The sequence below is a fragment of the Tauraco erythrolophus genome, chromosome 7 (assembly GCF_009769465.1).
Source record: "Tauraco erythrolophus isolate bTauEry1 chromosome 7, bTauEry1.pri, whole genome shotgun sequence".
NCBI classification, from domain to species: domain Eukaryota; kingdom Metazoa; phylum Chordata; class Aves; order Musophagiformes; family Musophagidae; genus Tauraco; species Tauraco erythrolophus.
This window is the reverse complement of record NC_141471.1, coordinates 52,296,096-52,322,098: the sequence shown is the minus strand read 5'-3', so window position 1 is coordinate 52,322,098 and position 26,003 is coordinate 52,296,096. Positions and strand designations below refer to the sequence as shown.

The 26,003-nt window shown below is 40.6% G+C and overlaps 1 protein-coding gene across 2 annotated transcripts in view; it reads right to left on the bottom strand.

Moving 5' to 3' along the window:
- Positions 1–26,003, bottom strand: part of ARPP21 (cAMP regulated phosphoprotein 21) — a 102,936-nt gene that overhangs the window by 51,066 nt on the left and 25,867 nt on the right. For both annotated transcript variants that reach the window (XM_086615186.1, XM_086615187.1), the window contains 6 exons: positions 23,635–23,736; positions 17,152–17,189; positions 14,998–15,057; positions 12,198–12,430; positions 4,668–4,898; positions 179–348 (listed from right to left, as the gene is read on the bottom strand). In XM_086615186.1, the coding sequence (XP_086471312.1) occupies positions 179–348; positions 4,668–4,898; positions 12,198–12,430; positions 14,998–15,057; positions 17,152–17,189; positions 23,635–23,736 (834 nt within the window). The remainder of the gene's footprint in view (positions 1–178; positions 349–4,667; positions 4,899–12,197; positions 12,431–14,997; positions 15,058–17,151; positions 17,190–23,634; positions 23,737–26,003) is intronic.

Here is a 26,003-nt window from a genome sequence, read left to right as displayed (position 1 = left end):
GAAACAGGAATCTTCCCTGTTTCATTCACATTGAATATACAGATCATGGGTCTCATTTGTTTCAAAAGAAAAGAACATCCAGATATTTTGTCTAGCTGTATCCTTCCCTTCTACCCCTTAGGACATCCTTCGCATTCCTGAGAGCTTCTTCTCTTTATTCAATGGCCACTACACCTACCTGTGTGACAAGGTGACTTGCCATTTGCTGCTGTGGCTGTTGAACCTGCTGAGGCTGCTGGGACGAAGGTTGCTGCTGAGACTGTCCCACCATCTGGCTCCTCATTGTCTGCTGGCCGCTGGGAGGATTGTATATTGCCGGTGTCCCATCAGGATTTACAAATGGTTGACCTGTAACAAAACACCCTGCCTTTGCTGAACACTTTTAAGAATGTACTGTTTTCTGTATGGAAAACATACAACCTTACTTTAACTGATCTCTCTCTAGTTGACCTGCTACAACAGTAAAGTGCTCATCACTCTCAATTCCTCATTACAGTATCAGCCATCTATTTTATTTTTTTTGCAGGTAAGGCAGACAGTGGATATTTGTTTTGGTAGCATGACCTTCCAAGACATGGATGGAAGGTTACCATGGCTATAAGATGATTCAGATGCTACAGTTATATACAGTAATTCAATGATGAATCAATTTAATACTAAAACTGAACTCTGGAGCAAATAATGGAGGTACAGAATATTCATGCACATTTAATTGCCATGGAACAGCAGTCAAATGTACTCAACTGGCACACTGCAGTTTGTATGGAAAGGAAGAAAAACAACTTCGCCCTTGTTACTAATTTATTTACACTTTCTAATAAAATAGTGCTGTACTTTTGAGAGCTATGCACTACGCAATTAGAGATGGCAGCACTGAAAGTTATCAAGGAAGAAACACTAAAGATATCTTTGAAAATTTCTTATGTACAGGACAAATTCTGTCCAAAGTTCTACTAAGTTGCTGAACTCTTTTTGCTTCAGATATTTTAGCTGGGGGAAGTAACCTTGTAAAAGTAAGGTTTGATTGGACAAAAAAATAATAATTTCACCCAAGTTGTTATCTTACAAACAAAAAAAATATGGTATTTCTCTTCAGGGAAAACGTTTTCCATTACCTCAGTCCTCTTTTCACTTTCACCATAAATTCATAAATCAAAGGAATTACAGATGTTTCCATGAGAAAAAAAGGAATTTCAGCAATTAATTGGTAACACTTAATGTAGGTAACTCAAGTATGAATAACTGAGATAAAAAGGGAGATCTGGAAGGATTCAGTGACTGAGAACAACAGTGCAATAACAAACTTCTGATTTGTACACCACAAGCATCTCTACCTGTTCTGTCTCCTCCTCAGACTTTCGGTTCCTCCCTCCTATTAATCATGGTCAGAATTGTATGAGGATCACTGCCTAAAGAAACCTTGCCTTCTCTCTCCAAAGCATCAAGACTTCCTGGATGAAGTTGCCATGTTATACTGGGCATGTCTCACACTTGCAGTGAGAAAGGTCATAATGAGAGTGAGCAGAAGAGAAGCATGGAGCAGGTCTGCCCACTAGCTGATTTCCTGCTTCTTGCTGTGAACACACTGAGTGACGAGGGCATGGATTCCCTAGATTTGGGAGTTTCAGACTCCAGAAGTACTTTAGGATACTGGGGAAATCGGACTGGGTGAGTGGGTTAACAGGCTTCCGAAGCCAGCACCAGACGCTCCAGGGAAGCTGTAAAGAGCATTTCCTGTGGCTCAGCAAATGATGACAGAACTAAAAGAGAAAAGGTCCAGTAATGCTTTCAAAGATGAGAAAAAAGACCTTTCATGAAGAAATCTTGAAATAAGAAATGAGGGGAGAGATCAGATGGTAACAGAGAAGAAGTTTGTAAGTTATGCACTGTGGCCCTGACAGAAGGGCAAAAATCGCCATGTCATTGAAAGGAGTAAGAATGAAACACAAATGCTCTTAAATTGTCACAGGGGTTAAGTAAGAGAACTTGTCATGAAGAATCCTTTAATGGGTAAAACAGACTGGTGAAGTGGGTGAAATGGAGAGTAGAACAGCAAAGCCACGTAAATGGTTCTTTCCTAAAGCAAGCAAGAAGCTTCTCTGACTGGGGAAGGAGAAGAAACAAAAGAAACTGCGGATATGGAAAAGAAAGTGTGGACTGCCAACACCTGAGAAGGAGCTGAGAGGTTTAATCAGCGCAGGGAGATACTGACAGCATCTGTGGATACCATTAGAGGCCTGCACAGTCAGTGACTATGTAGTGTGAAAGGAAGCAAAGATTTTTAAAGGACATGGTATTGTGATCAAAAGAGAGAAAAAGATTGGCAGTAGCCACTCTGCAAGAGGAGAAGAAAGAGCTAAACAATGGTGCTACATAGGGAAAGAAAATCTATTCATTACAGGAAACAAAGCTCTTTTTTCCTTTTCTTTAAGCTGTCTTCTCTTCATCTATTTCTCTGACAGCATCCATCACTTTGATAGTCGATCACAGCATCCAGCAATCTAAGTCTCCTCCCTATGGAGCTTCTTTTGTAACATTACCCTAATAAGATGCAAAGATTCTGAGCCCAAAGAGTGGCAAATTTGCAGCACGTGTTTTGCTGCATGTTAAAAACACAGTGGACGCTACAGCATAGCCTGGCTTCCAGCACAGGTAGTAGCATGAAGCTATACCTCTGAGACAAGAATTTCAGTCTTTAGAGGAATCTGCTCCCTCCGTTTTCTCTACTATGTACGTATTTACAAGGGAGCTACAGAAACAGAATACATGGTTTGAAAGAAACGCAAAATTAGATGTACACAAAACCACTTGCTCCCTGAATATTAAACATACTAACACACATGGAACTCTCGATGATGCCTCTGCAGACAATGAGGCACTGAAAGACATCGTACCTATGGCAAACAAAGACTCCCTAGGTAACAGGGAAAAAATATGAGCTAGCTACTACAAATTGCAAGTTGACACAACAGATGTAGATGTTCCTCTCAAATAGCTCTTGCAGCTTGCAAGCGTGGTGAGCTGCAGCTTCTGTCCTTGCCATGGCCAGGAATGAGCACAAACTCTCAGCTGTTGGTGGGCTCGAAGCAGCAGCAATTCTTTTCATTTGTTTCTCTCAGTCCTATCACCTGGATTATGGGCGGACTTCTGCCTGAGCCTGCCGAGTGTTATATGGGAGTGGACCACATAGCACACAAAATGCCCTCTTCTGTATTGACCAAGAAATTCAGGTGGTACAGACAGAACTGCCAACCACCAGAACAACAGAAATGAGTAAATTAATAATGAGTTTTGTCTTATGCTCACCTCCCACTCTGTGCTCCCACCGAGCCCTTTTAAGAAATGACTAAAATCCCCATTTATGCTGACAGTATTAGGCTCTCATGTCAATAAATCAATAGCTTGAAAAAAAGTACACGTAAATAGTAAAGGCTTTAGTAACTTGCACAAACACGTACTTCTAAGTCATCTCTCTGGAAAGAACCTGCCACATTTGAATCCAAACAAAAAAGAACTCCTCCCTGATTTTATATATGCTGATATATATTGATCAGCCCCAGATACCACTATCTCTAAAAGTCTGTGGAAATTTTGGTCTAGTAGTTTGTCAAGGCTGTATTTTTCTTAAACGCTGTAACTTTCAGTTTTTCTTGACTGCTTTCTGACCAAAATATTGGAACGCAGGTATGTAATATACATAAAATACTGCTCATAAATAAAACCCCCCAAATAAAAAGCTCCTGAATGCTCTATTAAGACTTTGAAAAAATATTTTGGAGATCAACTCTGAGCTCCCAGTATAATAGAAAAAGCATTGTACTGTAGGCTTTGTTATTTTAAACCTAGCGTAACTCAGCTAAGGTTGACAGTACAGCTAGTCATGGTCACAGAAATTGTCCAAATGCTGGAAAAGCATCACAGTATCAACCTTCCTGAACCTTTTTAATGCCGTCAGTACAATATTGTGCGGAGCATTAGCGCAACATTATCTGGACTTCATCTAGACCAAGAAAGTAAAACTGCCTTAAACCTTCCGCAAGCACTCAATTTCAAGCTGAGTGGTTTCTGAAGTGTCCACAGTGCTTGGGTGACTATGAATGCCTTGTTCAAGCACTCCAGTGCTGCTAACTACCAGCACCATGATGCAGAATTGAAGAGATTACAACTTTCTCTTATCATAAATCTTCTGATTTAAATACAATTGCTTATCATATAAGGAAATTAACTCCAAAGTACTAATTCAAATGCAGCTTCTAAGCCTTTTTAAAGTCTTCTGTTAAGCACAGTCTCTAAAAATTTGAGCATTGTATCTCAGCACTCTTGATGTGGAAGAGTGTCCTTCCTTGCTGAAGCTAATGGGATCTCAGAGGATTCACAGCCAGGGAGTGCCAAGACTTTATAAGATTAATATCCTGTCTGGGACTGCACAAGTGTGTTTTCTATCACTTCCCACCGGCTATACCACAACGGCCTCAGAAAGCCAATCCAGCTTTGCCTGCAGATTCAAAAAAACAACCTGCCAAATGTCATTTCTATGTATGTTTGCTGCTTGCTTCCTCAAAAAGTGCTTCGAGGAAAGTCTCTCTAGAAACATGAAATTTGCCAATTCCCCAGATGACATTGGAAACACTGAAGGGCAGTACCAGGCAGGAGAGCATCCTACTGACCTGTGTGCGGGTTGAGAAGGATACTGCCAGGTGGTATCCCTGCAGCTTCAAGTGGAAGAATGATGTAGCTGGTGTTGCTGGGGGCCACCTGGCCACTCATCCCGTTCTCAGGGTAGGACGCGTTGCCTGAAGAGCTGGCTGTCACCCCGGGGACAAGAGATGCGCTTTGGAGAGGCTGATGTATTCGTGACAGGGATCCTGAGGAGCCAGCGCTGCTGGAAGACTCTGAGCCTAACAGAGAGACACAACCACAGCAGGGGGGGTTACAAGGGACCCCAGTCCCCATAAGACACGGCACGTACACGAGGACAGCCTTCGCAGACCACAAAGGCAAGCGCTAGTCCATGCCCAGCGAGTAGGAGAGGGGTTTTCACTCCTTACTGAAGCTCAATATCCAGTGGTATTTCCACAATTCAGAAGACCACTTTCCACCTGCAACATCTGCTCCCCCCAGCCAGTAAACAGCTTCATGGTTGTAAATGAAAAGAAAAAAACCCAAACCACCACAACACAAAAAGTCACCAAACATTTTCTGTAAGGAAAAAAAACAAACAACAAACCATCAACTGAGTTGTCAGTCAAGTAACAAGGTAGCTGTGCCATGTGTGTATTAACTTAAAGCCACCAAAGCTGCTACCTGAAACTTTTGCCACTTTGATTTTTCAGCACCTAGCTTATTAAAACTGATCAATCGAGATAAATCAAATGTGTTAAAACACATTCATGCCTGGAAGGATAGGGAGACTCATTATTCTAAAAAACAAATATAATCTCCAAACTTCAGAGATTTTACTTGATTAGATTTTGATTTGCTTCACATAAAAACAGTAAGAATCTCTGAGAACATAAGACTCAGAGATGAATGGCTTCCTTAAAGCAGGACGTTAAGGCAAATACAAGGGAAGTATGAAAACACATATCTGTACAAATGCTTCTTTCCAAAAGTAAAGTATATTTTAATTGCAACTTCTTTTATTTTACTTCTGTGCACTGTCTATGCATCTTATGTTAATTACCAACCTGCTTAGTGCCCCCCTGCAGGTGCAGACTAAAACAAAAGACAGAACTCAGACTTAGGTTTTAGCAAACTTCTTCGTTAGAGGGCAAATTACACTCCTTTATACTTGGGATACTACAGGAGGACCCTGCAGTAGACTGCTTAGAGCCTCGGATTCACTTTCTGTCAAATCCACATTGGAATTCATTTATTTCCTCGTAATTAGAGCAAAATAGGTTTCCTCTGAAGAAATCACACTCACATCCTGTTACTTAACAAATAGAGGGTCTTTCCACAGATTCCTGTGGATTGCTGTGTAAAATACATTTTTATACATTTTCTTCAAGCTTCATATCCATACAGCAGCTACTACAGAGACAGTCCTCTTTATGAACTGTGCACTATTTGCCATCAGCAGGACCTTAAATCTGCTTCTTCAGTATCTAATCAAGAAAGTAATAGAGATTTCGGAAGAAATTTTTGATTTCTATAAACATACTTCAAAGTTGTATAAGTTGCTCTATTTTTCCTCTCCTTGTAGACTGAGGTCGGAAATTTAGGAAGATTATTTCCTTCAGGGATAGTTTTATTTATCAGATCATTTCAGATCTCAGTGTTTCTACAAATTCCAGAGATATTCCTGGAGGTTATCCTCATCAAGCTGCAATTAGTATTTGGCATCTTCCTCCCAAATATAGAGGCAACTGCCCAAGTTTCATTTTCTTTCTACAGCAGTTACAGGATCCTTTCCTGCACTTCTCTAGTCCTTCTACATGCACTTCATGCTGCTTCTTTGAGTTCTTGCTTTACTTTCTCATCTTTTCCATCACCTATCGAATTCAATGAGTTAGAAAGCTACCTGGAGAGGCAGGGGTGATGACTGGATTTCATAAACCTCCCAGGATTATTTCTAAGCACGTAAGTAGTACCAAGCCTGAGTTCAGACCTCTCTCTCCCCATTTTGCACTATTCTGAAGAAACGCTGTTAGCGTAAAAGAAGATTGCAGCTCTGACATTCAATTGTTTTTTTTTCTTTCTCCCCTTTCAGCTGCTTTTATGGCAGATCACGGATTGGTCTTCCCTAGCTTCTGAATGTTAAAAGCCAAAGGACTGCAATGAATTCAGATGTACTCATCAAATGGTAGGCAGAAGCAGTGGAAAAAGCTCTGGAGCAATCACCCCACATTGGCCAAGGTGATATCTTTGAAATGTCTGCCTTAAAAGATCAGAGATCTGCTCCCCTATGTCAGTAGATCAAGTTGGCAATTTTGAAATAACGCAAATAAGACACAAAACCGTTTCAGCAATTTTCTGAATATTTTAAAAAAAAAATATCCTGGAAATTACTACTTAACCAATTTTGCCCCCATGTATTCTGTATAAGAATGATCTATTTCAATTTTTTTTTCATCACTACAACTTATTTCCTATCATTTTAAGTCTAGACATATTAAGCCAAATAAAGTTCAACACTAATGTTTGGAAATTAACACCAATTAATCTTGTCTTTGTAGCTCTGATTAGCTGTTTTTACGGTGTCTAAATTTGGAATAAGAAATCACCACATAATGAATTCAGTACTGTAGCAAATGAAAAAAAAATGAACTCTCTGACTTTATTCAGATTCACATTAAGCGATGTCTTGCTAAAGACTTCTGAAAGGAACTTTTGACTAAATGAGATTTTTGCCCCCATTACACAATCCAACGCCTTTTTCTTCAGTATGTAATGATGGCTACTTCTTCTAGATTCTTCTATTATTTTCTTGCTACTTCACAGTTGACATAGTAATAACCTTCATATTCTCATCACTTTCCATTAATACCTTTTAAAAATATTCTGAGAGATACAGCAGTTCAAAGAGTGGTAAAAGAAAAAAAGAGAGAGAAAAATCACCACAAAGTCTTAATAGCTTAGAGGGTTTGTGGAGAGAAAGTGTGGAGGTACCATTAATTTTCCAATATTCTGAGTGCTAGTGAGCGATGCAACACATCTTGCTCTAGTTTCTTTGGGTCAGCAGTCAGTATCTGATGACTTCGAATATTTCTACTCATCCCACCTTCCAAGTCAATTTTTCCTTTCTTATCAACTGGACTCTCAAGATCTCACCTCTGGCAGTATTTTTGTCTTGGAAGTAGTTTCTTGGTTTAGGAAAATTTATTTGCAACTTTTCTAAGTCACTTGCTTTTCTATATATTGCAATGTATTTAAGGTTTTTTTATGATAATGGTACGTGCTTATTTGAACACGATTATTTCTCTGCAAGCTGCACTTCTAAAAATAAGATTGATGCTTCAGCACAGTCGGTTGGTGGGAAGAGCATGACTGGAAGCAGTTCGCTCATGATTTACTGCCCATACATCAACATTCCTAATGCCTGATTAAAGGAAATCATAAAGAAGCAGAAATTCAGTTTCAGAACTCAGAGATAAAATTATAATTTACAGGACACTTTCTTTTAAAAAAAAAAAATATGTTAATGTATTGAAATGCCTGCAGTATAATCGTCTTTCTCCAAGAGGAGTAGCAATGAACAACAAACAGGAGAGATTAGACCGTGGCTCCCATTACTTGGAGCCCTGCCAAGGAAGTTAACAATCCCTACCGATCTGTATCAACACAGCTGATACCCCAATGCAGCTAGCTTTTTGTAAGTGGGGGGGGAAGAAACACACTCCAACAGATGCGCATTCTACTGAATGGAAAATGCATTAAAAGAAGCCAAAGATGCAATAGTTACATCTTTTAAGTCCTCCAATAACTATTTAAATAGATATGAAAATACATAGAGAACATTTCTTTGAAACACATCTTGTCTTCCCTCCTAATAATGTACGTTAAAAGCTGTTGCAATGTGCCAGTGAAAATAAAATCCAGCTCATCAACTACCATGTTATCTTCGTAGATGTGTTAGAGACTGAACAGGTCCATCTTTGATGCCTACAGGGACATCTATTTCACCTGCCAATCTACGTGGCTAGGCAGCCCTGGAAAGTCCACTAGATTACTGGAAATCTAAACTACGCAACATTTTGTATGATGTCCTAAATTGTAGAAATGCAGTCTGATTGCAATTTGTTATTAACTCCCTACTCAATATTGAATTATAGCTTAATACACCTCTATATATCTACCAGGGTTCAGAACAGAGAAGAAAATTTTATTTGCCGTACACAATCTGTGCTCTTCAGTGGAACAGGGCTTTCTAAACAATCAACAGGTGCATGAAAATAACCATCAGAACTAGTAAGATAACCATATACTGGGTTTCGAACAGCTCCTTTTGTCAAGTTTGCAAGAATGAAATAACGTAATTCCTTTTCTAAGCTCTAATTCCCATGCAGTTGAATGCAATTAAAGTCTGACTAATCGACACTAGTGGACTCTACTGTGGAGAACAGCACATTCTATGATCTGTCTTTGCCTAAGGGGAGGCTAACATCTTTCTGTGCTTCGGTTTCTGTTTGTCTACTATGTACCATTAATTACTGATGTATCAGAAGTTAAGGTTAAAGGTAGAACACTTAATTTTGGTGACAATATTAAAAATGATCCAGAAAGGCTACAATGCTAATATTCCATCACTGTACATACTTTCAAAGGCAGCTGTTAGCCATCTGTGGAAATCCTGAAAGTTTTAATATTACAATGCTCAAGAAAGGTGCTTGAAAATGTTTCTGGATGACCATCGTACATGTTGAATAATTTTCAAATTTAAAATGGTCACAACCATTTTCCATCATTTAGCCAATGAAGAACATTTTGAGCAACTAATGACTTCAGACTGATTTAATAAATATTATATGCGAGACAAAAATGTTTTACATTTATTACTGTGAATCATAAAGCACTTCAGAGAACAGACTAGTACTTTCTGCAGAAGAGAACCAAGTCATAATTGGTGCCTACCAGGCTCTGCCACACTACCAGGGCAGCGTGCCTAATGTTCGTACCTGCATCTCTGCAATCCCATTTCAATCACTGTAGTAAAGACAATAGAAAATAAACAAAATTCCCCCCAGTAAAAACATGATCAAGCTTTAAACATGTACTGAGCTATGGAATACCCAGCACTGCCTATGACTGGAGTAGAGAGTAATGAAGATCTAATGCAAAACATGCACAATGAAGTGCATTTTGGTATCTTACATACCTTAGAAAACATATGCAAATAGCACGTGGGGGCCCTGACAGTTGTATGAATACACTCAGCATTTTTTAGTGAAGGGAGAATACTTTATCAAGGCATATTTCCCTATTATTTTTTGAACAGTCATTCTTCTCTGCTTTAATGACATTCAATAACATTTTAGAGGGAAGGATAGAAATAGCGATTTAGATGGTATTTCCTATGACTCTCCTCAGGCTGACTGACAGTTTGACTTTATGTCCTGGCTTTGAAGCTGTTCGTTTTGACACCCAGCCTTGCTCTTTTTCCCCACCTCTTCCTTTTATTTTGTTTCCTTTTTACTCTTTCTGTGCCTCAACTACCTTTCAAATTTAAACAGTTTAAAAAAAAGTCCAATCACTTATATTATGTGATTGCTCTGCAAAGAACATGGAATTTTAGTATCACTGATGTTTTAAAAATGTATTATAAGAGCTTTCATTTGAAAGCAATTTTGGCTTTGGTGCACATAGAGTGCAGATGCATTTACAAGAATTGGCATGCTTCAGAGATCTCTCCTTTAATGCATTCTCTAAGTGCATCCTTTAATATGCTTGATTTTAACACTAAACAGCTACTTAAAAGTATTACTCTTTTGCAATTAGATGTCTAAACCCTCCAAACTGGATTTCCCTGACACCATTTCAAATGCTCTGCGCCTCTGCAATACAATGCTGCAGAGAAATACATTTACTTGCACTCTACTGAAGGTGGATGACATCAAAAAAGCATACCAAGAACCGGTGCCTCCTCCCTAATTCATGCATATCAAATTGAATTCTGATGCAACAGAAAGATTCGCAGGAGGCAAAGAAATCTGCAGGTAAAAACATGGTCTACTGCATACTTCAGGCCCCACTGTATAGCCTATACAGCCTTCATGCATATAAAAAATACAGGAGAGTGTAGTTTCAAAACTACATACACACTGGTTTTGCTAAGTTGCATACTCATGTTCAGGAAGAAGCCGGAGGTAAACAACCATTCTGTACTAATTTTCAAAGTCAATTTCATGTCTAAATTCCATAGGATTTCACGTACATAAGGACGGAGTAAAACTGAAGGAGAATCTTATCTTAGGAAGGGATCCTTACAGATCTTTCTATGATCCTATGAATCTTAAGATAACAAACCCAATTTTGTCCAGGGTCTCAAAAGAAACATAAAATAGAAATATTAAGAAGTGGCAGGATATTCCAAAAGCTCCCAGCAGCTTTATGACCAGCAGGGCTTGAAAGAGTGGCTTTTCAACCAGCCAGATGCCTTTACAGCTGTGAAACAGAACAAAATTTTAAACTACAATAAAGATCCAGAGATCTAGAATACAGATACCAAGTCAAAGATTTTCTTGATTTACTCCAAAAACTCTATTCTCGAGCATCCTAAATCATGGAAAAGGCTACCATACAATTTTGGGAATAGGAGTGAAATCTGCCCAACGCAGGTTTGATAAACTGGGTTTAAATTAAGTACTGCCCATAAAACACTCTCAAGCTGAAAGTGCACTAAGTGCTAATATTGATTACCACTTGTCCTGTACTATATTTATCAAATGAATCAATGTGATGGAATCATCTGATGGGCTCATTATTTATTATGCACTTTTACACAAAAATATAATAGAGTAGCTTAATGGCATGGCTTGAAATTACTTAGATCCAGACCCTGTGACTCGCTCATATGTTTATGTACTCGTGAAGTTAATGCAAATAAATGAAGAATTCCCACCAGGTTCGTAGTCTTCTTAAATCGTGCTTTCATTTAACGGGAACTAAACAAGAAAATGGAATTGTGAGACTTCTGTGAATTCAGCACTTCTGCTTGCTTCCACCACAGCACACTGCCTCATCTGCCAGCTGCAAGAGAGAGGCTGTACTCCAAGATACAGATGGTCTGCATTTCAGCAACAACAAAGTGTTCTTGGATGTCTCATCAGATATATGACGTATAATTTTTCACGATTCAAAAAGATTAAGACTAATAAAAAGGTAAAATCTGTGCTTTATCTGAAAGGAGTACCACCTTTTCAGGCTACAAGAAGTGCAGACAGTGTTCAAAAAGGACGTGCACGTACTCTACTCCAGGAAAAGCCTACCTCACCTATGATTTGCAGACCTCACGCATCAGGCTTGCTTTTGATTCCTAAAAACTCAATACCAGGTACTCAGATACTAACACACATAGATGGACATACACATCTGCTACGCACAGATGTGCATGTCCAACTATAGGGGTTGGATTAAATGACCTCTGAAGGTCCCTTCCAACCCAAACCATTCTGTGATATACCATACTCAGGCAAGTACCAGTACAGCCATTTATGACAGCACAACACGAAGTACTGTGAACCCAATACAGTACTAGCTACCTGTTTTAGACAGTTTGCCGGTACTTCTGTTACTTGACGAGCTATCTCCTCTTGTCAGGACGGTTATCCCACCAAAACTGGCTGTCTTTGTTATGGCTGGCTTCAAATTGCGATTTGAGCTGTCCGAGTCTGTGCTGCTCCATGGCCTCTGGTGGTCTGTCCACTTCAATTCGTTTTCCGTACTGCTCTGTCGACTGCCAGATGCCTTCCCCGTGCTGTCTCTGTTACCCCTACAGACATCAGCAAACAAAGACTTATACACAAACAAAACCATGCCAGGGCAGAGTCTAACTTTGGGTACCCCACAGCAAGTACAATAAAGAAAATGCAAATACTCTCCATTTACAAAAGCACGCCTGAAACATGAGATTTGACCTCCATATTCAACTGACTTTGGCAAGTAAACGCTGCTATACCCTTTTACGTGCACAGCACTTACCAACGCTCCCCTTTTGCATGTATCCTAAGAGCACTTCACTGGATGGGGCTGACACAGCAGTATTACGCAGCGCTGACGTAGCATTTCTGTTGCCTGTTGATTGATCTCTTCCCTCAGCAAACCCCTCACTACTTCTCCCTCTGCTGTCCATCACCTGTTTTTCTCATTAACTTTACCTGCCTTTTATTTTCTGTCTTCATGTCCATCCCCTTATTTCTATTGCACCTTGTCCCTACTCATCATCTGCTCTGTAAAGTCATCCAGAGCCTTCCCCTACACATATGTCCTCCCCAAACTCTTCAGTGCTAATGCTTCACTTAGAGACCCACCATTTAGGGTTGGTTTGTTTTTTCTCTCTGCATACACTAATCACAAACATCTCTGGGTAGATGCTGCCTGTCCTTAGCCACAGAGCTCTCAGTGTATTGTGAGTGACAACACAGTAAACTGTGAGCAGAATTTGGAGGAGAACTTGGCTTATTTATGGGAAACAGCTTACAACATGCTGCTAAAATGACAAAACCAGCATGTCTACTACAGCTTAGTTCATCAGGACCATTATCCCAAGTGATGCTAATAACACTGGCTTTTGGAAGTTTTTTAGAAGACACTTGCCACCTCTCCATCTTACTTTACAGTATAATACCTTGCTGGCTCAAAGCACTTTCTACAAATCAAAAGGATGAGACTGCATCTATTTTTTTTTTTGGGTCCCTTTTCTTCTTGCAAGCGTGGCTCCTGTCTTTTATTTGGAGAACTTGCTGACCTGTGCCACTTGGGACATAAAGGAGCAGCATGTCAAAGATGGGATCAGGCTGGTGTGTTTCTTGCCTGTGATCAGAGTCTCTCACAGATGCGATCAGCAGTATTAACCTGCTGACCTTCGCTAGACCCAGACACTGGGAAAGCATGAAGAGAAACAGCACAGAAGTAACAACATTAAAAAAAGGAAAAAGATTTTTTTAAAATAAATTGTCCTTATGATTTAATTAGAAAGACAAAAATAAAGTGTATTATTTACAAATTCTTTTGCGTTTTTATGCTTAGAAATTAAAAATTCTCTTATATTTATGGTCTAGTGGAAAAGAGGGAGAGAAACAGAATGCTTTTGTATCCCAGTTATCCGTGGTTTTGGGTTACACAAAATCTCTCCTTTGTTCCCAAACTCAAACAGATATTAGCTATTAAGAGCCTCTGTGTGTAAGATGCCTCCTTACTTCTGCATGGCCAATCTGAGACTCTTCAGATCAGCAAAGCTAGCCCAAATCATGAAGGAAAGTTTTTCTGCCTCCTGCCTGTGGCCATGGGATGCAGCTCCAGATGCTCCAGCACTGCTCCTTACCCAGCGCAATCTCATCATCTCCTGTGTGGCTGTTGTGCTGACATGCACAGTTAGCAACCACACATCAAATAACTCTGAACTCTTTTCTCCTCATCACGAAAAATTATGTAATATAGATGATATAGGTTTGAAGTGACACAAACACTGCTACATATGCAAACGTGAATGTATACAGACATCCAGTGATCACCCTACTTCTGCCTAGCTATCCATGTGCCTTACTGCATGAAGGACATGCTTCTGAAAGCATCTATTACTTCTGCCTGCTCTGCCTAAGACTTGTGGCAGCTGATTGACTTTAACAGCAGCTTGTCACGCTCAACTTTGGTTGACTTGAGCTGAACCTGTGGGAGCAAAGCCTTTCTAAGTCTCTCAGAGGAACGCTGTCACCACCAGGTTGGGTCTTCCACTGATCCATGCGTCAACTGATAAACAAGTCCTCCATGAAAATATGGATTGACTCCTACTGATTCTCTGTGGCTTCGGATGCGATCTGGGATATAGAATACATCTGAATGTTCTCTGGGCAGAAGGAATTGAAGTTTGGAAGACAAAGGTGAGAGAAAAAGTTTCAAAACATTGCTGCTTCAGAAAAGGGAACTTCAATCAGTTTCACCTCATCATACTTTTACTTCAGCTTTTAATAAACCAACAAAAGGAAAAAAGGTCAGTCTAGGCACTAGTCTGTGAAAGGCATCTGTTGTACATCCTAGAGCATAACGAACTTCCACCAGTCACAGTCACCCCCAAATTGTGGCAGTCTGAGCAGCTGGGCAGCTGAAAATCTGATATGGTTTCTAAGCCAATGATCCTTAAAACCAAACAAAAGGGCTTCGTTGTGACCTCCCCATTCTAGAGAGTGGGGGATGAGTGGGGTAAGAACTCTGTTCTCCATGCACCTTTCCAACTAGAAAAATGACATCCCCACACCCGTCAAGGTCTCCGTCGGCGAGGATATGGATAGAATCATGAGTGAGAGTTACTGGGAAACGAATATTAAACAGAGTGATACAAACCTAAACAGCTGTCTTTTCTTATGGGTATCATTGCATACACTACTGTCTTCCAACAGCCTACTGAAAATGAAAAGAGAGATTATGGTAACATACATGGTAATTCAAATTTATCTTATCTGTAAAGCTGTATTTAATTCCTAGCAACACTTTCCAACTTGTGCTGGATTCATAGTTTAGAAAAAAAAAAAGGCTAAAACTGCCCCCCCTCCCTCTCCTATAACTGTGCACAGTCAACTGAACATAAAAAATGTCAGCCAGGGAGGCTGAAGGCCATTTAACATTTCCTGTTACTGAGCAAGGTAATTCTCAGAAGCCAAGGAACCATACATCCACAGCCGAAAGAAAATTCATAAAAACATCACCTAATAAGAACATAAAAAATGCAAGTCAGCAAAATACTGCATATATCATTTTAAGCACTCGCTAAGTCGCTCAGAAATCTCCGCAGCTCAGAGAAACGCTCAGGTTTTCTGATGAAAAAAACAGACAAAGCACTTAAACATGCACCTAACTTTCAACATAGCAAATCAATGAGGTTGCTCATGTGCACGGAGCTAAGTAGGTGTTTAAGTGCTTCACCTGATCAAAGGCTGTAAGGTGTGCAGCAAAAGAAAGCAGTGTTCTGAGGAGCACAGATGAAGTCTCCCTCCTGACAACAACAATGCAGGCAGCAACAGAAGCCCAATCTCCAACCTGGCCTTTGACTGGTCTCCACTTGAGTATGCATCCTCACACCAGGAAAGCTGCTCAGCCAGCTCGTGGGTTTGGGCAAAGTGAACCAAGTGATAACATCAGAACTGAACACATTCTCCTGCATGCAGGTGTGGGGTTGAATGCATAAACCAACAGAGCTCTGGGTATGAAGTTCATGGTTCATCCCATAAAGGTTCCCACCCTACCCTCAGCAGCGCAGTGTCTGAGCACCTTCCATACTGACTTGGAAACATGAACAACTACGTCACGTTTATTGTCCCATTCTCTCCAGAGATGGAAAAGTAGGTTTATGGGAGTATCTTTTTGCTTTCTGGGTTCCTCTGTTGCATTTCTTATTTATTTTGATAAAACATATCTCCACAGTCATGATACAGAAGAAGCGGCTGAGGAAATATCCTTGGCACTCAGAATACAAGGTGGTTAGATGACTGTGGCCATTATCTCCTGAGAGACTTCCCTCATTCCACTTTCGGGACTGTCCATCGGAAAAGCTGGTTTGTACCGTTATTGTGGAGTCATTTTCCATGGGAACAGCCTTACCCAGAAATGCATCTGACACATGTAAAGATGGACAGAGACAGAAATATTGTGAACAATAACCTCCCCTTCTTCAAGGGGATGATAAACAGTTTTAAAACCTGCACAGGACAGACTTGGGTGAGCACTGCTCAAACACTCACCAGTGAAATTCTCAGCATTTTGGTTTAAATCCTTATCTGCCACAGAAGTGTACAATTTCTAAGATCTTCGAGACAGCTAAGCCAATTTATGGCTGCTAGGGAGCTAACACTTCATATTTCGTAGGTTTCAGTTAAGCACAGTTTCTTCTTCCCTTTGCTTTCAATGGTTTTATTATGATAAAACAAACATCCATAAGAACTATCACACAGTAATGCAAAGCAACAGTTGGCTTAGACATCACCATTTCATTACTATAACGCAGCAGTAAAGCAGGTTTGGTCTGGGGGACTTGTGAGCCTTCACAAGCAACAATAGAAGCCAGTGCTGCTGCTCAGCCCCGCAGGAGAGCAGGTTAAACAACAGAAACACAAGCCTGGTGTTTCATAAATACTGTCATCCAGTCACTGCTGGAGTGCTTTTGAAAGATCAATAAGTTAAATTCTAAAGGCACTCCAGAGGCAGGTTGAGCCTTTGAAATGAAACATTAGGTGAGGTTCCCCCCTGCACCCCCAGTCTGCTTTTTAAACTGCAATGCAAAGTCTTGGGAAAGCAGCAGTAACACCTTATCTGCTCAGATACAATACGGCAAGGCAATCTCTTTCACTCCCTCTTAAAGCAGAAAAACACTGCAGATAATATGGATTATAAATTTGCTCAACAGCCTTCGCAATAGGATAAACAACTATAGATAAGACAAAATAATAAGAGAGAGAAACAGCTAAGTTTAACACCAAATAAAAAAAAAGAGCTATTTTTTACCTGTTTTCCACAAAAAGGTTTTCCTGGGAGCAAACTGACTGAAAAATAAAAAAGGCATTGTATCAGACGTTCTAGATATGCTCTGCTGTTCCAATTCCTTCCTTGATTTTAGAATTATCTCCCCTGTTCAGGCTTAAGGGGATTTCAATTCATGCATCATTTGCATTTGCAGAAGACGAGGGAAAAAAGGTCAAGAATAAAGTCAGGCCAGTAAAAGAAATTCCATGCATTACAACGCGTTGCCAATGAGGGGTCTCGGTTTGGAAACAAACTGAAACTTCTCAGCCCTGAGATGAGAAGAAGGCGGTATTGTGCAAAATACTGGCATTTTGAAGGGGAAGAACTTTTTTCCTACATAATATAAGGTTCCCCTGGTCTGCCCTACCACCTCAAAGTAAGGTTGCAGAATAGCACAGAGCTGCAGGTAGGAAGGACAAACAGGAGGAAAGCATGCAGCGTTGACAAAGTTCTCCAAAGGAAGAGAAGATACTGCAGTACTCAGATATACTATGTGATTTCACATTTTATGGTTGGAGAGGAAACAGTCATACCCACATTGAGATATAAAATGATGATAATAATCTTAATTATAATATTAACAACAGTCACAGTCTATTGGAAAAAGGTTCTCTGCTGGAGGACTTAGATCCCGAGAAAGGTGAAGGGCTCGGAAGAAATATATCCTACGGGCAAGTGTATAATTCTTTTCGCATTACTTAATTTTTTATGCAGAGAAATGAAGCTGTGCTCAACTTCCCATGAATAATTCTCCCTCTTTGATTTTTTCATTTCCCTCCTATTTCATGTTCACTACACAAAGTGCCTCGTAGCTGTCATTGGATTATATCTCCATGAGGTACAGAAGAAAGGACAGCCAGTACTTGCACGGAATTTAAAAAAAAGGCAGGCAAAGGGAAGAGGGTGCCAGAGATCATGCCCATTACTTCTAACAACGGGACTTAGCTCAAAGAATAATGCAATGCCATCATTAGCTGTGTCAAATTTTAATGGTATGGGATATGCATGGATTTGGGATGTTTCTGTTTTGAAAAGGGTGAGCTAATGACCTACTCAAAGAGCGCTGGCCGACACCAGAAGCAACACCCTGCTCATTCCCAGTGCTCCAGCAGATGCACGGGCAGTCTTCCCTTAGCACCACAGCCAGTGTCATCCCATCGATTTACACAAGGAATTAATTTAGCTCTGAGACGCCAATGCGATTTCTTGTTAAAGCTGTAATTTGTCCACCCAGCATCCACATCAGGGAACATCTGACAGCTCTGTGGGCTTGCTTCCAAGGTGAGCTCCCACCCTGCTCTCCAACTAAAAACGGAGGGCTCTGGGCTGCATCGGTATCAAGTGCATCTCTCCTTAGTACAAAGCCTCCAAGACACTGGAAGCATGGGGATCATGCTCCCACCAACTACAGCAGACGAGGGTTTCATCCCAGGCTGAGAGAAGACACAATCTGTTCCACCTAAAACCACTGGGATCATTTGTATGACTATGACACTGTATCTTCTCCCATTTTCTGTACCTTACTCACAGGTTTCATTAATAAATGTGTCTGTGCAGCCTTCAGCATAGCCTAACCACCTATGAGCACAGGGAAACCACCTTGTGGGCTGGTACAACCTGAACTGTGGGGCTATGTCTTCACTTTAAGGTTCATGATAGGCATTTGTACATTGACTTCACTGCAGTCACATTTCCAAAGTAGTGTTATAGCTACTCTTCCAGAACAAGCAAGTAAAAACCTTTGCTTAGACCAGAGTACTGGTCTGTGTCTGCACAAAGTTACAAAAGCAAAGGGGCATGTCTGGATTGTTTTTTTAAAATTTTATTTTTTTCAAGTTTTTAAAGAGACTGGGGCATAAAGAAGAATAAATATCTGGGATTTATATTTTATTTAGCAAGTGGTCTGCTCCCTTTCAGCGTCTTGATGGGAATCACTATCAACTGCATTATAGACTTAAAGGCAGAGTCCATAATAACACCATTTGTCTTCCTGGCTGATGTTTCTGGCACAGGGCCACACAATCCCTGGAAACTACTTTTCAGTACAGGTGCAAGGCTGAAAGGCAAAGACGACAGGCACTTTTTTATTATGTTATTCTTACTATTAAAAGTCAGCTGGCTAAGCAGCTCTGGATAGCAATTTAGCTCCTACAAGGTCAGGACTTGCTTTCCTGATCTATAGCATCAATATCGCTCAATTTAAAGCGCCAGGAAAGCTTAAGTACACAGCACAACTGTTGTCAAAAACATTCTTAAAACACTTGGCTCTTGTATACTTAAAGACACTGACAACAAATCTACACAAGGAAAAAAGTTCTGCAAGATTACCTACAAATTCGCCTCCTCAAGAGACCTCTGCATGCAAGACTTCCCTTAGGGTTCTATGTATGACTAATTGTCATTTATGAAATGAGTATTTCACTCTTCCAGTTTCCCAGAACCTTTTAAAGTCTCAACTGGAAAACGTGCACCAGCTCTGTCAGGGCACTAGATATACCGAGGGTTGCTGCTCTTGTTTTTAATTATATTAGCCAACATAGATAACTATTAACATGCAGCAATATCCTGCAGTGGATAACATCAGGTAATCATTTTCATGTCAGTTAACAAGATGTGATAGAACTCAGGCTTCCAACTAATGCTTACTGCTTGATCTGCAGCCACAAACAAAGGCTCTGTACAGCAGCACAGCAGTTTTAGTACCTATGGCTTTATGGTAGACAACACGAGGCATGTCTTGGGTTTGTTTTTATTAATTTTAAACCCTCTTCTTCCTAATCTTTTTCTACTAGAAGGACAGGAAAGGCTGAAGCCACCTTATTAAATATTTCTTTTGTGACTCTCTTTAATCAGAGTCAGAAAGGTCCTCGGTGTTTTCTTAAGTAGAGCAATCATGATTTATCTTATCTAAAGGATCTGGATGTTCAGAATACACTCCTTAGTCAAAAACAGCAATTACAATTAACAATGAAAAATAAAAAGCATGGTGTTATTTCTTTTAACAAGTTACATGCGTACCATGGGCAATTGCAGCATTTGTGTAAGTAATAAAATGTCTTCATTTTTCAGTGAACACACAATGATTACTAGAGAATACATTTGTGAACAATGGAAGGTCCTTACATGATTGTGGCTCACGAGGTTATACACTGTGTTAACCTTGAAGAAGGAACTTTTTCCCACGTAATTTGATTGCTAGTCTTCAGGATCAATTTTCTGCATGCTTAAAAGCCAATCGCAGCGTACCATTTACACATGCACCCAGGATTCTCAGTTAAATCTACAATTTGAATTAATGCACAGGGAAAGAACAACATATACTTGTTTTTTTTCTATTTTAGATTTTTCTTTGTCTTTCTTGGACAATTACTTTTCAACCCACTAAAAGCAACTAAACCAGTTCAGACAAGAAACAACTTCTTTGCAAGACCCAGATACTCCCGGTCCTCTGCTCCAGTGCACTTGGTTGTAAAATTCACAAACTGCTGTAAAACTAAGTTTCCCATAAAAGCATGTTCTAAAAAGGAAGGTTGTAGGCTTTGTAATTAAAAATAACCCTGAAAATAGCTTTGAGCATAACAGAGCTCATGCAGCGATGTTTTACTGTTAGCAGCCTGAGAAGTTTGAGGTGCACTTTGTAGTTCTTATCTCAATGAGCTAGAACGATCACATTTATTAACTATTTATTTCTTTGCCAATCCTTTTCTTAAGATACCACATTAAGATGCTTCTCAATCCCTGCCACTTGCTATGAAACTCTACGCATGACATGAATCATTAAAACCTCCAGCTCCCTTTGTCAAAATTTATGATAGCCAACATAGCAGATGGAAAACTTGCCAGAAAGTATAATTTAAACTGACTAATATGAGATTAATCACCATAAGGACTATCATAATGATGGCATTATTCATGAACATATTTATTTTGTTAAAACCTTCCCACGTGGAAATGAAGATATCTGGTGCACTATAGTGCTGCAAAATGAAAGGAAGGACAAGCAAGCTTTCTGTTGGCTGGTATGTGGGGTCCAGGTTAAGATATTTTTCACAGCACTTGAAACACACACAGAATTTTTGCCCCTATAACCAGATCGCCTCTTCCTCCTAAATTTTGTTCAAAGTTCTGACTCTTGGGCTGATATGTTAACCAAAGAGTTGTGGGTACCTCAAACACATTCAGAGAGAGGGTGCTAGGTACAACAAGTTACGGCAGTACTCTTGACCTTCACAGCTGCCCTTTGGAGACCTCTCACGCAAGCTCTCTTCATGCATACTCTAATTATAAGTGAAGTATCTATGATCTATTCGCTAGGGTTCACAAAAGCAAGGCACTGATAAAGGCTTGACAGCAGTGTAAACAGTATAGAGATAAAAAAACCCACACAATTAATCCCTCCCTGTCTCCCTACATCTACAACTTGCAGGACAACAAGGCTTAGGTACCTACCTCAGAGGTAATGATTGCAGAAGGCTTTAAAACTATAAAGTCTTACATGCAGTAAGTGGCTACCTATAATAGGAAGCCATTGCTTGCTTACCTAAAATTGAAAAAAATGACATCGTCCACCACCACAACCACTGACATCACCCTAAAAACATCTCATATCTGTGAGGAGTGCTCCACTCAGAAAAGCTCAGCTACTCCTGTTAATATTATTAGTACAATACAGCTTGCTGATATTCACTGCACTACAATGCTCACTAAACACCTGCAATAGCAGGGAGAGAGAGAGTAAACGAGTGGATATGAGAGAGAGAGGGAGAGATATCTATCATTGTTGATCTTTAAAAACGCTCACTCCCAATCCATTTAAAATGCCTGCCACAAACCACACTGTTACTTAGGTCTTGCCACTCGGAGATGCTAACCCAACGGACCACGAGAACCTCCTGCTGCGAGCAATTAAAATGCTCACTGCTTGCCCGTCTTTTAAGAAACAAGTATCTAGAGAAAAACAGCAGCACATTGTGGAGCTAGTTTCAGCACACTTTTCCAGACACCTCCACTTCCCAGCCTGGCATTTCTAGCTGCTGCTTGTGATAGAAACTGCGTTATTTTGGCAACAACTTTCCATACGGTACTTTTAAATGACATTTTGCCTCATTTGAAGGCTGCTTCAAAAGCCAAAGATTTTTTGGTTTTGCAGAAGCTCCTTTGTAATAAGCCTGAAACAGCAACTTTCATATAGGAAACACGTTGCAAAGAAGCTTTTGCAGCTCTTGAGCAACTCGGTAACTACCATATATACTGTGACAGTGTTTACATCAGACCCACATGCTGAAAGCAACACATAAACCAAAGGGCCTCTGCTTTTACTGGAATTGTCTCAGCAAAGAAAGAAAAAGTGAGGCTAAAAACATTTAGATGTGGCAAGCTACTTATTAAAAAGCAAAATTACTTATCACAACTGAGACAACACACACCTTACAACTACACAATGTATTCTGCTAAAGAAAAATAACTTGGATGTGTGCAACTCCAAAACCAGAGCAAAATAAAACGATATCTAAAATAATACTGTTAGCCCTGCAACATATGAACAGTTTTAATTTAAAAGGACACTGCCAAATATGACTTTCAGTAATAGTTTTATTATTCCCATATTCCTCCGAGAGGCAGAGCTCCACTGAGATGTGAGATAAAACAATAAAATGTTGACTTTTTCCTTTTTTTTTCCTTTTAGGACCCCACCATTACAGTATTATAGCAAATTACTGTTTTCTTCCTTTTTCAGGAACATGATGTATTGCTCACAGATATTTCATATTTCAATGTTTTCCTCTAGCAAGGTAGCTTTTTGTGCAATTTCTGATTTTTTTCGTAAAGGCAGGAATTATAATGCCTGTTTCATTTTATCCCTTTCAGAATAAAATCATCAATGTGACTGACTCCTTCTGATGGCAGAAATACAGTTCCTTAATCGGTAATTCCAATAAACCCATGCAGCTCCATGTTTAACCTCTGGCTTTTCTTTGTTCTTAGCATCTCAGCGCTATAGCACTGGTCCAAAGAAACAAAACCATGAGGAGGCTCTGCAGAAGGGCATGCACAAAATTTGATCCAGCTCAAAACAAATGTGAAATAACACAGCTATTTGAAATTATTGAGAGTGTCCATTTAAATCACTGCTCTTTGGGAAAAGAGAAGGAAAAAAAAAGAAACCAACCTAGACCACAAAAACATGAACATTCAAAGAAACAGGATGAGCACTCCCCAGACAACATGCTGGGCCTGATCTCTCCTCTACCCTTCTCCCTGCAACTCTCATCACCTTCTTCTCCAGAAGCCAACCTCTCCGCATCTCTCGAGCTCCTCTCGGACCCTCTGTGCTAATCGTCCTTCCCTGTCACCTCCAGCTCCACTGGGCAGGTCCAGCTGCATTGTTTGTGTCAGAGGGGGGCAAGACTGTCTGTCTACCGGCGACGGTATGGCACTAAAGAGGCAATTAAAACAACTACTCACATCTTGTGCAAATATTCTCTCCCTCACTCTCTGATACTCCTCTTCTCTCTCTTCAATTGATTTACTTCGTCTGTCATCTCTAAATGGAAGAATTCTGTTTTGCTGAGCAGAAAGAAAACCAGGAGGGTTATATAAGTTGAGCTGTTAAAAACTGCTGTTAAGTAACTGTCAGCTGAGAATAATAAATGTTCACTTAAACAAATGCAGCACAAAAATGATAGCCGTGGTTCCTGCAGGCACGGCGCCCAGGGGCTTATGGATACTGCACACGGGAAAGCCGAAACCCGGCTCTCTGCACGGCTTTTGTGGACCCACTGGCCTAAAATCGGGTGCTCTCACCCCAATCCTAAGTGCCATCGCTCTTGACTGCTGAGACTTCTCAACTTTCCTACCAGCTGGGAGCAGCAGGGGGGCAGGTAGCACCACACTACCTACCAAATCAAGGAAGAAAAGCAGGAAGCAAGGTGGGGTAAGAGCTAAGCTGTAAACCCTAGAAGAAACCCACCGAAGTCTATGTGTATGAGGAGGAGAAGTCCTAAATATTCAGCATGACAGTTTTAACCATTTCCACACCATAAAGGAACCCTCAACTTCAGTTTTTCTGGGAAAAGAATGACCATTTGTGCCTCTCGGTAAACCACACCGTGGGAAATGGCTATACCATGGGAGGGAGGAGAGAAGAGGACTCCCAGCAAGAAATGTTTCACCAGCAAGTGGGTTTCAAGCACTGCTCCTTCTTCCCCAGCACCTGGTGAGACAGGTCATGCTGCTTTCCTTCGGCTGATCCCCGTGTTCACCGCACCCTGAAAATGCTTGGGGTTCACTTTTGAAGCCAACTTATATGCAGCATAACTGGCAAGGCTGCTATGTACAACTGAAAGTGAAAGAAAAAAGAGATAAAAAAAAGAAAAAGAGAGAAGAAAAAGAAAAAAGGGAAAAAACGGGAAAAAAAGGGAAAAAAAGGGACAAACAGGGAAAAAAAGGGAAAAAAAAAGGGGAAAAAAGGAAGAAGGGGAAGGAGAAGGGAAGAAGGGGGGAAGAAGGGGAAGAAGGGAAGAAGGGGGAAGAGGGAAGAAGGGGAAGAAGGGAAGAAGGGAAAAAGGGAAGAAGGGGAAGAAGGGGAAGAAGGGGAAGAAGGGGAAGAAGGGGAAGAAGGGGAAGAAGGGAAAAAGGGGAAGAAGGGGAAGAAGGGGAAGAAGGGGAAGAAGGGGAAGAAGGGGAAGAAGGGGAAGAAGGGGAAGAGGGGAAGAAGGGTAAGAGGGGAAGAGGGGAAGAAGGGGAAGAAGGGAAGAGGGGAAGAAGGGGAAGAGGGAGAGGGGAAGAAAAGAAGAAAAAAAGAAAAAAAAATAAAAAAAAAGAAGGGAAGAGGGGAAGAGGGGAAGAGGGGAAGAAGGGAAGAAGGGAAGAAGGGGAAGAAGGGAAAAGGGAAGAAGGGAAAAAGGGGAAAAAGGGGAAAAGGGGAAGAAGGGAAAAGGGGAAGAAGGGAAAAGGGGAAGAAGGGAAAAAGGGGAAGAAGGGAAAAAGGGGGAAGGAAGAAGGGAAAAGGGGAAGAAGGGAAAAGGGGAAGAAGGGAAAAAGGGGAAGAAGGGGAAAAAGGGGAAGAAGGGAAAAAAGGGGAAGAAGGGAAAAAGGGGAAGAAGGGAAAAAAGGGGAAGAGGGAAAAAGGGGAAGAAGGGAAAAAGGGGAAGAAGGGAAAAAGGGGAAGAAGGGAAAAGGGGAAGAAGGGAAAAAAAAGGGGCAGAAGGAGAACAAAGGGAAGAGAAGGGAAAAGGGGAAGAAGGAAAAAGGGGAAGAAGGGAAAAAGGGGAAGAAGGAAAAAGGGGAAGAAGGAAAAAGGGGGAAGAAGGAAAAAGGGGAAGAAGGAAAAAAGGGGACGAAGGAAAAAAGGCGGAAGGAAGGAAAAAGGGAAGAAGGGAAAAGGGGAAGAAGGAAAAAAAGGGGAAGAAGGAAAAAAGGGGAAGAAGGAAAAAAGGGGAAGAAGGAAAAAAAGGGGAAGAAGGAAAAAAGGGGAAGAAGGAAAAAGGGGAAGAAGGGCAAAAGGGGAAGAAGGAAAAAGGGGGAAGAAGGAAAAAGGGGAAGAAGGAAAAAGGGGAAGAAGGAAAAAGGGGAAGAAGGAAAAAAGGGGAAGAAGGAAAAAAGGGGAAGAAGGAAAAAAGGGGAAGAAGGAAAAAAGGGGAAGAAGGAAAAAAGGGGAAGAAGGAAAAAAGGGGAAGAAGGAAAAAGGGGAAGAAGGAAAAAAGGGGAAGAAGGAAAAAAGAAGGGAAAAAGCGGAAGAAGTGAAAAAGGAGAAGAACGGAAAAAAGGGAAGAAGGGAAAAAGGGGAAGAAGGAAAATAGGGGAAGAAGGAAAAAAGGGGAAGAAGGAAAAAA